Consider the following 12,586-nt stretch of genomic DNA (forward strand, 5'->3'; position numbering starts at 1 on the left):
TAGCTGCTTCCAGTCGCACAGTGTGCACAATACCAGGAAAAAATATCAACCTGGTGTTTTAAACACGCTCCAACTTCGAACGAGGGGGCTGGAGAAGTTCCCATGACCCGCCTCGCGTCTCAGATTGCCTTTTAATCGTCTGTCCAATCAGGAGCCAGTAAATGCTCGAAGGGGCGTTTCTTTCCCTATGTTTATGGATGTGAAGGCCCCTTTGAGGGGGGAGGAAGTTTGAAGACGACCCGCGGGTAACAGGAGTTCCTCACAAACTGTTCTTCACTCGGGACAGAAATCTGGAAACTCCTTCAACTCCTCAGGTGTTCTTGCGTTGGGTTACACTTTCATATCGTTTCAGTGCAAACGTGGAGGATTTAGTTTTCCTTGTCAAATTAAAGCTCTGGTTTGGCTGCGGTCGGAGAACCGAACCGGGCAGTTCGTGCATCCTTTCCGGGAAGAGAGTTGCAGAAACACCGTGGGAGTTAACAAACCGCAACCTGGAAGTATTTCTCTTTCGTAATCTGCGTTTTACTCGCTGGTGTTTTGCAACTATTTCTTAAGCGAGAAATGGTTGGCAGGTTAAACTTGCCAAATGCATGTGAAGGAGATCCGCTGGATATGAGCTGCAGGAGTGACAGAGGACTCGACAGCCCGGACTCGGGGTTACCTCCGAGTCCGAGCCCCAGCGGCTGGCTGCTGCCTGTGTGTGCTGAGAAAGCCGGGGTCGTGAGCCCGGTGTGTGAGGACGAGGTTAAGAGCTCCGTGGTAGGTAACACCACTTCCTTTTGTGGGGGGAGGCAAGGCAAGGCAGACAAACAAAAACTGCCGCTAAGGCTTTTCAAATGCATTTTAATTCCTCGACCCTGCTATTTACAAGTTAAAAAGTAGGCTAAATGAATTTTAGCAAATCATCATTGAAATACACGTTACTGCTACACACAAGTGTGTCTTGTCTGCAAGTCAGGCCCTCCTCATTTATTTTCTGTGAACACCTGAGACATCTAAGAACGTGCTGCATGTTCTGTGCAGCTGAACAAGTGGGTCACATGGAGCACTGTGCTGGGCCATTTACAGTGTGGACTCCTTCTGTGTTGTTGTTGTTGACTGGAGGGCTGGTTTTCTCATTGCAGGTTCCAGTTTTACCCTCCGGACCTTTTCAGCAGCTACAACCATCGTCCTTTGGGGAAGGCATATCACTTGATCCATTACCGCCAAAGGAAATCAGGTAGGTTGGCTTTGATATGACCCGTTTTAGACCTGCTGCAGGAGTAAAGATGTGCAGGTCACTCCAAAAATGTGTCTGTTTACTTTGCTATGTACCAAGATAGACCACTGCATAGTGTTTACATGAGCATACCATATCTCGCAAGTGTGTTGTAGTATGATTTCTGCAGAGTACTTCTTTCTTGATACAACAAATAAACACTGCCTCCTCCTTAGATACACTTCATCTGTGCACTACGACTCGGACCGCCACTTCATCCAGGGCGTTGCCCTGCAGCCTACAGGTCAGGGCCTTGAGAACTGCAGGCAGACCATCATGGCCATGCCCAATAGCACCTGGCGTCACTACAAGACTCAGCTCGAGTTCCAGCCACGCCATCGTCTTCAGCACTTCAAAAGTACCACCATCGTCTACCCCAAGAAAACCAGCGCCGTCTACACCACAGAGCTGAGCTACGACTGCCAGCGAATATCCAGGCGCTTCCTCTCCAGCGTGGAGCTGGAGGCCACAGGCCGCAGAGAGATACCTCAGTTAGATAAGGGGACAGCTTGCTGAGGGTTCCTGCCATGACCTCTCTACTGTAGCTCCCCGAGGGCTGGATGCCGTTGACCTGCTGTGTTTGTCTTTTTAATGTTGTGTAGCCTCTAGCCTGTACAGGAAGCACATGTGCTGTGATGTCACAGAAACCATGGACAGAGTTGGTGAAATATGGATTTGGTGTTTTTCTGAATATATTCATAAATCTGCCAGAGGATGATCAGTCAGTTGGAGATTATATTTTATTTTGCAGCTTGTTGGTTCCCAGGGATATGTTCACATTCGATTAGTTTTTATTGACTTTGGAATTGACAGTTGGGGCATAGATGAGGAGAATATTTATTGCCCCCAGCAAAGTCACTCTCCAAGTGTCATTTGAAGTTTTGCCAAGTTTGCAGATTGATTTGGATTTTACTTCCTTAACAGTGAGGTTGTCCTTTGTTCAGTTACTTTGTTTATATTCACACAGAAATGAGTGCTGTAAAATCTGCATACTCTGATTAAGGTTTGAAGCATCGAGTGTGTCAAAGAGAAGAAGCAATCCTTTATAGTGCTGGAGTTTGGATGTTCACAGGATGCAAGGACATATATGCAAAACACAGGATTTTGTGTATTTCTGCAACATTAGCACACACACACAAAGCCTTCTTTCCAGGAAGTTCTCTCTGGACACTGTTTGAAGGCTGCAGTTCATTATGTAATATGTAAAGATGTTTGTAAAACGACGTAACTTATCTGTTCAGTGTGATGCTAAAAACAAACTGATCATGTGGTCAGTATAGATTTATTTCTCGTGTTGTGTATATTAAAAAGTGGATTTGGTTTTTGATATTATTTGCTGGCTTGCTAGTGAAAACCACAAGATGCAGTCCACTGCTTTCACTTTCTTTGGCTGACTTACATTGACATTTTATTTATTCAGTAAAGTTTTAAGTTCTGAGATTCTATTGGCTGATAAACGGCTTTCCCCACAGCCCAGGGGAGGTTTTTTTAGGCCCTTTGTGCCTTGACGATGTATCTATTTCTGTCTGTTTTTTTATTTTTATAAAAGTCACTTATTTAGTGCCAGTTTGAAATAAAGTGTTTATGAGTCTGACGTGTGTCTTTTATAACGTGGTAAGCCATGGTCACTTCCACCATAAATAAACTTCTAATACAAAACGTTGATCACAGGAATGTATAGATTATCAAATTTAGTGGACATGTCTCATGATTTTCTTCCCTTAAAACAGGTAAAAGCAGAGAACAGAGGTGGAAGATCAATACATGTTTACACTGTATTTAAGTTTGGAGGTTTTTCATGCTTTGAGCAGAGAACATTCAGCCAACATATGTCTTGAAATCTTATCAAGTGAAACTGAATAAATATAGTTAGGTGGAGGATCTATCAGTCTGTCCAAATGGTTAATAATGTGTTTTCTCTGGTTCTGAGTGAATTGTCACTTTTTTTAGGAGACATCATAAATTGAGACTTTCTTCATTTGTGCTGCTTCAGTGCCCTCTTGTGGCCAATGAGGGAATGTGCAGTTTGCCAAACATGATCAGTACATGGTACATGAAGAGCAGATCCATAGAAAACATTTCAGAAAGACAATTTTGTGAACGATTCATAAAAGGCATCTTTAGATAAACTACTAATTTGTACTGAACATGTGGCATTATATTTGTCCATCTTGTCTTATCTTATCTGTTACCTACATCCATGCGTCATAATCTGCAGGGTGAAATAGGTGATTGGTGCTCTAAATGTAAAAATAATTGGTTACTGTTTCAATCAAACCAGAGACGCCATTTTATACGACATTGAGAGTGTTTGTATCTCCTCTGAATTCAGCCTCATTTTTGGCCAGATATTGTAATAACAAAAGCTGAACGCAGTATTCTGAGAATTAAACGCTGGAGTTTACTCTTTTACCACAGACCCTGAAGGCAGCAAAGCATAAGACCGGTCTGACGTATGCAAGGGACCGTTGAATCCTGGACGTCGTCGAACATAGTTTTTTAAACTTTTTGCAAAAACAAATGTATTTCCTTGTCCAATCCAATGTGCTTCGAGCATTTCATTGCTCGAAGGTTTTTGGATATTTAAAAAAAAAAAAAAAAAAAAAACATAAACTGTTTTGTATGACGTATGAGTTCAGAGTTCAAACACGCCCACTTTTCCCGCATGGTACATACTGAATGATGAATGTGTACAGTCGTTGTTCACAAATAAACTAGAGATATCTATGTGTACCTAACTGGGACGGTGTGGCAGTGTAAGATGTATACTGAGGTTGTTCTCATCTGTTATATCAAATAGATGTCAGACGACGGAACCGCAGACGAAACTCTACTCTTGGACAGGAAGCTCATTAGCTTGCTGGCTAGCTGGCTAGCTGTTTTAACTTCCCTCTAAATAATGAAGACTTCCAGCGGCAATGTCACTATAATGGACATGTTTGAAAAGGGAAAAGTCCTGAAAATATGTGCGCCAATGGTTCGATATTCAAAGTAAGTGGATATATTGTTTTACTCCAACACTGGTGGCTATGACGTATACGCTTCCAAAAAAGACACAAATAAACAAAACAGGTTTTCTGTCTGTTTGTTGTTGTCTCTGTCATCTCCGTTTAATATGTCCTTATCGCCTGTTCTGTTCTGTTGTGTTTGTGTTTGTGTTGTTAGACTGTGTTGTTGTGTTTGTGTTGTTAGACTGTGTTGTTGTGTTTGTGTTGTGTTTGTGTTGTTAGATTGTGTTGTTTATCTGTGTCGTTCTGTTATATTGTTTGATTATGTCATGTTGTGTTGACTTGTTTGTCTGTGTTGTTTTTCTGTGTTGTGTTGTTTGTCTGTGTTGTTGTGTTGTTTATCTGTGTCGTGTTGTGTTGTTTGTCTGTGTCGTTGTGTTGACTTGTTTGTCTGTGTTGTGTTGTTTGTGTGTTGTGTTGTTTGTCTGTGTCGTTGTGTTGTTTATCTGTGTCGTTGTGTTGACTTGTTTGTCTGTGTTGTGTTGTGTTGTTTGTCTGTGTTGTGTTGTGTTGTTTGTCTGTGTTGTGTTGTGTTGTTTGTCTGTGTTGTGTTGTGTTGTGTTGTTTGTCTGTGTTGTGTTGTGTTGTTTGTCTGTGTTGTGTTGTGTTGTTTGTCTGTGTTGTTGTGTTGTTTGTCTGTGTTGTGTTGTGTTGTTTGTCTGTGTTGTGTTGTTTATCTGTGTCGTTCTGTTGTATTGTTTGATTGTGTCATGTTGTGTTGACTTGTTTGATTGTGTTGTTTGTCTGTGTTGTGTTGTGTTGTTTGATTGTGGCATGTTGCGTTGACTTGTTTGTCTGTGTTGTTTGTGTCGTTGTGTTGTTTTCTGTGTTGTTAAGACTGTGCTGTTCTGTTGTTTGTCTCTGTCATTGTGTTTGCCTGTGTTGTTTGAGTTGTTTTGCTATGTTGTGTTAATGTGTCGTGTTTTGTTGTGTTGTTTGTCTCTGTCGTTGTGTTAGACTGTGTTGTTCTGATGTTGTATTTTGACTGTCTTTCTGTTGTGTTGTTTGCTGTTGCTTGCTAGTGAAAACCACAAGATGCAGTCCACTGCTTTCACTTTCTTTGGCTGACTTACATTGACATTTTATTTATTCAGTAAAGTTTTAAGTTCTGAGATTCTATTGGCTGATAAACGGCTTTCCCCACAGCCCAGGGGAGGTTTTTTTAGGCCCTTTGTGCCTTGATGATGTATCTATTTCTGTCTGTTTTTTTATTTTTATAAAAGTCACTTATTTAGTGCCAGTTTGACGGGTCTTGATGGGTCTGCTGACTGCGTTTTTATGATAAACAAAACGTTAATTTGGATATTAACCTTTAGGCCCCTTGTCCATCTTGCATTTTTTTTTCTGTGCCCCAGCGTCTTTTCTCAATTGTTTTCAATGAGTAGACGGCGTTCGCAGCAGGTGGCGACTTCCTGTAGAAGAAGCGTAGCATTCAGTATCTTTTTTTCCCCGATGCGCTCCGTCTGTTTTGTGCGGACGCTCCGAGTTTTAAGTTGAAAATCTTTCACTTAATTTACAACTGAAGGTAATTGTGTGTCTTTTGCTCACTTAACTCAATACAGTTTTTTTTCCCCCATAGGCTTGCATTTAGGTCCTTAGTGAGAAAATACGACTGTGACATCTGCTTCACCCCGATGATAGTTGCTGCTGATTTCTTAAGATCTGTCAAAGCCAGAGACAGTGAATTCACCACCAATGAGAGTGAGTGGCCTTATATTGCAATATAAGCTGTGATACTATTCTGCCAAAATGTCTTCTTTTTCCATCGCCTGTAATGCACGGCATGTTTAGAAAATGTGTCAATGTTTACAGCCGATGATGTGTTTCATATTCTTAGTTAAACTTCCATATTGTCAAAATCTTGAGAGATAATACCACTAAGTTTTGATTTCTATCGGATGTTTGTTTTTTCTTGCTCCAGATGACCGGCCCCTGATAGTGCAGTTTGCTGCCCATGATGCCCAGTCTCTAGCCGAAGCAGCCTCTGTAGTAGCACCTTTTTCAGACGGCGTTGACCTAAACTGTGGCTGTCCACAAAGGTAGAACAACTGACTGTAGTCCTCGAACCTCTTTGCTCTTTTTATAACACTGTAATACCACCATTATATTAAAGGATTTCAAGTATGTTAGACGTAGTCACTTCTAATGATAAGCGTTGTCTGTTTGTTTGATTTCAGATGGGCCGTGTCAGCTGGGTACGGTGCATGCCTCATCAACAAGCCTGAACTTGTGAAAGACATGGTCAGAACTGTCAGAAACCAAGTAGATAATCCTAACTATACAGCATCCATTAAAATAAGGTAAAAAAAAAACCTTTAAATTAATTTTACTTAACAAAGAAGAATCTCTGAGGCATATTATTAGCCGACATTAGCTCATTGGAGATATTGTATATCACTATACATCCACAGAGGAATGGCTGAAAAGTCATGGCGGGGACAGTAATGATAAACCACGTTTATGGTCATTCAGAAATATGGTGACCATTACAAAAAGTATTAACAAGTGTATCTTCAAATTTCCCACTCAGCATTACAACATAAAAAAAGTGATCTGGACGATATCTCCCAAATATAAATGTCATAGTATTCACCAAGTGTTTCAGAATTGTTTAAATCCTTAAAGCTCAGCAACGACCTGTGTTGAAATGAACAGAGGGAAAATGAATATAAAATGAATCTCTCCCACAGAATTCACAAGGACCTGAGGCAGACTGTGGATCTGTGCCAGAAGGCTGAATCAGCCGGCGTGTCATGGATAACAGTCCACGGTCGTACGTCAGAAGAACGCCACCAGCCCGTCCATTATGATGCCATAAAAACAATCAAAGACAGTGTCTCTGTCCCTGTCATAGCCAATGGGGACATTAAAAACCTCCGTGACGTGGAGTCCATCCACCAGCTCACTGGAGTCGATGGTAGGTTTGCCTTGGACAAACTGCACACTTGAACAAGTAAAAATAAATTCATGGCAAAATGATGATTTTCTTGTCTGATTGGATTTGCCCTCTAGGTGTGATGGCTGCGCGGGGGTTGCTGTCTAACCCTGCCATGTTTGCCGGCTACGAGGATACTCCTCTGGAGTGTGTTTGGGACTGGGTGGACATAGCTTTAGAGCAGGGCACTCCGTTCACCTGCCTCCACCAACATCTCATCTACATGCTGGAGAGAGTGAGCTCTCAGCCTGAGAGAAAAGTGTTCAACTCCTTATCCAGTACCTCGGCTGTAATAGATTACCTCCAGAACACATATGGGTCAGTACATGAGCTAGTAACATAATCAACCAGTAATGTTTTATTTTTGGTTTTAATATTTGTACAATGTTATATTTTATGCCAAATAAACTTAAATGCTATTGTTGTATCAATGATTTCTGTTTTCTTTATCGTTATACTGTATTTTCACCAGTCGGGCTAAAAGTAAATCACTAAACATTTTACAGTCAAAGTCTGTATTGAATAGTTTAGAGTACATTTAAGTTCATTCTAAGGTTTGAGACTTTCACATAATATTTATAACAAGAACATGAGAGATAGCATTGTAGTTGCATAATAACAAAGGATATTTATCAAATGTTCACTGTCCATGCTCCATTATGTATCAGTCCTTCCAGTGTTACAGAGTTCTTATTTCATTCAGCATCTGGTGTATTTTGGCTTTCCTTTCAAAACATTAGCATTTATGGATATAAAACTTACCATATAAACAGAGATTTTTATTTTTTTAGATGACGCCTCTGTCACCATAGCTTTTCACAAAGATAAACATCACTTTCTGTACATTTTATTTTGATCACATAACTTGTTCACTAAGTGTTCAAAATGAATTCAGAGGTATAACGCTTAAATTTGAAGTATAGTTTCTGAGCCAGTTTTGTAGAGACAGCAATCAGAACAATCATTTCTATATTTATTGAGAAAGCAGTTGGTTGGATAGATTTCAAAATAAACCTCAATGCATGCGCACATTGGCACACAGACATTCGGCCATAAATTTCAAAATCAATAACTTATCAAATGAACAAATAACGACACATTTTACAGTATTATTCATTAAAAGTGAAAGTTTCATACACGTCAACATTGCCAACTACATTTATTGTGAAAAGTTTGACCGGAAGCTAGGTCCATCAGCTTGGACCCGGAAGAGAGGGAGCGGCAGACGAAACTTTGCTGTGGATGATTTCACAAGTTAAGAGAAGCTCAACCAGCCAGTATTTTGCTGTTTAGTCGGTAAGTTTGATCTTTTAAAGTGAATTTAAAACCACACTGAGATATATTATCGTATTGACATGTTTTACGTGTAACTACTTAGTTCACCTAACTGCGTCAAAATCCCCCAGGTCAGGTTCTTGTTAGCTGGACGATGGTAGTCGTCCTCCGTTGATGTTTAAAAGATGACTGAATCCACGATTTTGATCATAAAAGATAAGATTACTTTTTGAACTCGTGTGTTGCGGATATTTGCTTCTAAAAGGCACGTGAACGCACCACTTTGTTGCAGCACATTGCAGGTGTGTTTGCGTTGTAAGTAGGAAGATAGAAACAAACAACACAAGTTTGACTAATTAGCTGTAAACGTTCAGGTATGTGAACTGTGAACACAGAGAGTAAGGAGCTTGTTTTCTTAACAGAGGCTGCATTGTTGTCCAAAGAAAACGCAAAAACGAGCGAAACCTCCCTGACGAGGCAAGGAGGTCGTTTTTGTGACAGGGGCTGTCAGAAACCAACTATTACCTGTTTATTATGTCAGCTTTCGTTGTTTCGTTGTCAGGTGTTCCCTCAGGATCCTTCAGCAGAGATGACGCTTCAATGGACTGCTGTAGCCCTCTTTCTCTATGTGGAGATGGGCGTTCTGGTCATCCTCTGTTTACCCTTCATTTCAGCCAAGAGGTCAGTGTCTGTGCCTGTGAAACAATATCTGTGTGTGTGTGTGTGTGTCAGGCTTGTGTTGACAAATGTGGTTGTAAAATCAATACAGCAAAAACAAGGAGCAGGAGTTGTGCATTGACGTGATAGATACACTGTCAGTTGTCTCGATCTTATAAAAGGATGTGGTCACGAGTTGCATACTGTTACACTGTTGCCTCCAGTCTGTGGAGACTGAAAAAAAGTCTGTGTTTTGTTGCAGGTGGGTGAGTATTTTCCAGCTGAGGATTTGGGGCTTTATGTCAAGGTTCTGGAACAAAGTGTTTCTCACAATGATCATCATACTTATCGTTCTCTTCCTTGGTAAGTGATGGATTATTTAAGGGTTTCAGATTGAATGGCTTTAGTTTGGGCATCATTTTGAGAACGACATGAGGGGTTTGTACGGTACTCTTTTGATGTGTCACTTATTGCTGACGTGTTTCAACTTCAGATGCTGTGCGTGAGGTGAGGAAATACTCGGCTAAAGAGCTTGGCACAGATGCCAAGCTCCAACCCAACATGTTTGATCACCTGCACATGAAGCTGTTCAGAGCCCAGAGGAACCTCTACATCTCTGGCTTTGCTGTCTTCCTCTGGCTGTGAGTCTTTGCTGTACAGATATACAGACAAATAACCAATCAACACACGTTAACTTAGTACAGACTGACACCTGAATTAAGAGTTTCTTCAGCCCATTATTTCAATTGTGTGTTTGCAGGGTCATGAAGCGAGTGGTCACCTTGATTAACCAACTGGCAGCAGTGTCTGCCAGCACGGCTGATCTTCAGGGACAGGCTGACAGTGCTAACCAGACTGCTAAGAAGTACATGGAGGACAACGAGATGCTGAAACAGGTAGAGCCAGTTTATAACTGAATTTATCTCACAACACTTTACATAAGGGGCAGGTCTGAACCATCTTTGTTACATTATTTAGAGCGAGACCCAACGCACACGAATCCATCATGGGAAGCACTTTGCAACATTTAGCGACAGTGGCAAGGAAACACTTCTCTTTAACAGACGGTAATCTCAAGCAGAACCAGATTTATTGGTGCCAAGAGAGTGGGGTAGAGGAAGAGATAGAAAGAGAGATGGACACAATGGGTGACTTACAGACAGCAACAAAAACAACTTAAACTGATGATATAAACCTTTACTTACTATGCCAATAATGATAGTAGAAATATGCGAGCAGCTGATGTCATAATAATGATACTTTATGAATGACTGACATATGGTTCATCATGAAATTGGTTTGGAGCTTCTTGAAAATGATTGTTAAAAATTGAACTAATTTAAAGGTAGGGTTGGTCATTTTTTAAGGCGGGGCCTTTGAAGGAGCCCCAGGAGGAAGTGGTGGGTTTAGATGGAGCCCTGAGGAGATGTTTCTTTTCAAATCTTGCTAGTTTGAATTTCCCTCAGGATCAATAAAGTATCTATCTATCTATCTATCTATCTATCTAGCTTCCCAGAATTACCAACATCATACAATATGTTTTAACTTTACAATGAAAATTCCCCTGGTTGTTCAAGATGATAAAAAAACTTTAAGACATGAGGTTTAAAACATTTGAATGATTTTGTCTTTAAAATGAATATCACGATGGTTGTGAATAAACTCTTCACATTAGAGTTTAAAGTAACTGCTAACTCGTCTTTCATTGGGCGTATTGAAGGCTCTGATGGGAGGAAAGGGCGATAAGGCTACAGCAGAGGGCATGGAGCTGTTGAGGAAAGAAGTGGAAAAACTGAAAGTAGAACTGAAGACCTCGACAGAAGGTAAGTTCACATAAATGTAATATACACATGGCCACTCATTTCTTTGAACACATGTGGAAATGTTCTTTCATATGTGGATCAAAATGTTCCGCAGTAGAAGACAACGAGGCGGCTATATGCTGATGCGTGCTTGTTTCTTCTCCAGCTCTGAAGAACTCTGAATCTGAGGCCGATGTGATGAAGAAGCAGACGGAAAGCCTCGCTCGAGAGTACGACCGACTGTTGAACGAACATCAGGAACTCCAGGTGATAATAAGCTCTTTTTGATCCTTTTGTTTACTCGATAAAACCACCAGTTCAGAGCGACATCCAAAATAATTCACTTATAATAAGAAGCCTTTTCATCATTACTGAGACGTTGAAAAGAAATCGGATTCATGTCCTGTATCTCAACTGTATAAACAAAACACATACTAATAATATGAAATGACATTCTCTCTTCTTTTCTGCCTTTTTCAGAATCTTCAAGACAGTGGGGACAAAAAAGAGGATTAGTTAATCGTGAAATCCTTCTCATGCTTGATGTTTTCACACAGAATGAGTCACTGCAACACATATTTTACTCCGTCATGACACCTTGTTGTCACAGTACACGTCACACAATCAGGACTGGCTCTCTGCGGCACAGACTCTGGATTATATGAGTAATGGTTTGAAATAGAATGAGTCATATTTTTCTGTTTCTGCTTGGCACAGTGCGGCAGAGACGGTGGCTTTACAAGGTGACACTGTGTGGTGCACATTAATTGAAGGTAATTGGAGAAGAAGAAAAAAAAAGAGTCAGTAATGGATGCAGGTCTGATCGAGCAGCTCTTAAAAAAGTATGATGGCCTTTTGATGCTTAGTGGCATTAGTCAGGTGTTCAGTGTGGAGCGCAAAACTTCGCGTGATGCTTGAAGGCTTTTATTTTGAAAAACTATGAATGTATTTTGATACTATGGCTTTGCTTTTTCTTTTTTTTTAATTCTGGATGTAGCACAGACGCCTGCCACGCCCACTTCAGCATGTCTGTGTTATCTATGCTTGCAGGGCTGTTTGCATGTACAGGTACACTTTGACACTTCATCCTTACATGTTTATATTCCACCTTATGTGTTTGTTTGTTTTTAACCAAATTAGGGTTGGTGATAGATAGTGTTTGTTGTTCACATCATTCGTTTGGTTGATGTATCTGGTTTGAAAATAATGTATAGAGAAGACACCAGTTTGAACTACATAGAGTCTAAGTTTAATGTGAAGTTGAGGTGAAAGGTCAGAGTTTAAATTAGTCTATTGCATGTTTTCTAAACCACAGAAGTTTGCTGCACTGTGTTTTATGTTTTTATTCGATTGGTTATTTGGAGAGATGTTGAAAAAAAGGGGGCTGCTAAATTTGTATGTTTCTGTTATTCTGACATCTTTTCACTTTGAGAAAAAGACAAGGTTGAAATCACCATAGGCCTCCATGTTCCCCTCTTTAAGATTGATGAGTAGGTTATTGGATTCACCACAGGTTATGTGGTCTTAAGAATGTGTTCCTACACATCTACACAGAAATCACATTGAAGTGCCTTTTGGGTGGATGTTGCACAGTTTGCTAAATAAAGGCTTCATTTCTTTACGCTGTGCCTTTTTTTATTTATTAATGAGA

The 12,586-nt window shown here is 40.4% G+C and overlaps 2 protein-coding genes across 2 annotated transcripts; both read left to right on the forward strand.

Moving 5' to 3' along the window:
* Positions 1 to 213: 213 nt before the first annotated feature.
* Positions 214 to 2,849, forward strand: rflnb (refilin B). Its single transcript, XM_061046435.1, has 3 exons — positions 214 to 759; positions 1,125 to 1,219; positions 1,435 to 2,849. Exons 1-3 carry the CDS (start codon positions 562 to 564, stop codon positions 1,772 to 1,774), a joined length of 633 nt encoding a protein of 210 aa, XP_060902418.1. The 5' UTR covers positions 214 to 561; the 3' UTR covers positions 1,775 to 2,849.
* A 1,056-nt stretch (positions 2,850 to 3,905) lies between these two features.
* On the forward strand, positions 3,906 to 12,556 carry dus4l (dihydrouridine synthase 4-like (S. cerevisiae)). The gene is made up of 13 exons (XM_061045762.1): positions 3,906 to 4,249; positions 5,846 to 5,967; positions 6,188 to 6,305; positions 6,444 to 6,566; positions 6,957 to 7,183; positions 7,279 to 7,535; positions 9,039 to 9,157; positions 9,396 to 9,496; positions 9,627 to 9,774; positions 9,894 to 10,029; positions 10,854 to 10,956; positions 11,102 to 11,202; positions 11,416 to 12,556. Exons 1-13 carry the CDS (start codon positions 4,158 to 4,160, stop codon positions 11,449 to 11,451), a joined length of 1,683 nt encoding a protein of 560 aa, XP_060901745.1. The 5' UTR covers positions 3,906 to 4,157; the 3' UTR covers positions 11,452 to 12,556.
* Positions 12,557 to 12,586: the final 30 nt, after the last annotated feature.

This window comes from Labrus mixtus, chromosome 9 (genome assembly GCF_963584025.1).
Source record: "Labrus mixtus chromosome 9, fLabMix1.1, whole genome shotgun sequence".
Lineage (NCBI taxonomy): Eukaryota > Metazoa > Chordata > Actinopteri > Labriformes > Labridae > Labrus > Labrus mixtus.

What these genes read in the sequence shown, in the direction of transcription:
- rflnb (XM_061046435.1), top strand. Translation starts at nt 562, where the DNA reads ATGGTTGGCAGGTTAAACTTGCCAAATGCATGTGAAGGAGATCCGCTG. An exon ending in ACGAGGTTAAGAGCTCCGTG is followed by an intron (nt 760 to 1,124) that starts GTAGGTAACACC and finishes TTCTCATTGCAG; the next exon opens with GTTCCAGTTTTACCCTCCGG. An exon ending in TTACCGCCAAAGGAAATCAG is followed by an intron (nt 1,220 to 1,434) that starts GTAGGTTGGCTT and finishes CCTCCTCCTTAG; the next exon opens with ATACACTTCATCTGTGCACT.
- dus4l (XM_061045762.1), top strand. Translation starts at nt 4,158, where the DNA reads ATGAAGACTTCCAGCGGCAATGTCACTATAATGGACATGTTTGAAAAG. An exon ending in ACTGAAGACCTCGACAGAAG is followed by an intron (nt 10,957 to 11,101) that starts GTAAGTTCACAT and finishes TTTCTTCTCCAG; the next exon opens with CTCTGAAGAACTCTGAATCT. An exon ending in ACGAACATCAGGAACTCCAG is followed by an intron (nt 11,203 to 11,415) that starts GTGATAATAAGC and finishes TGCCTTTTTCAG; the next exon opens with AATCTTCAAGACAGTGGGGA.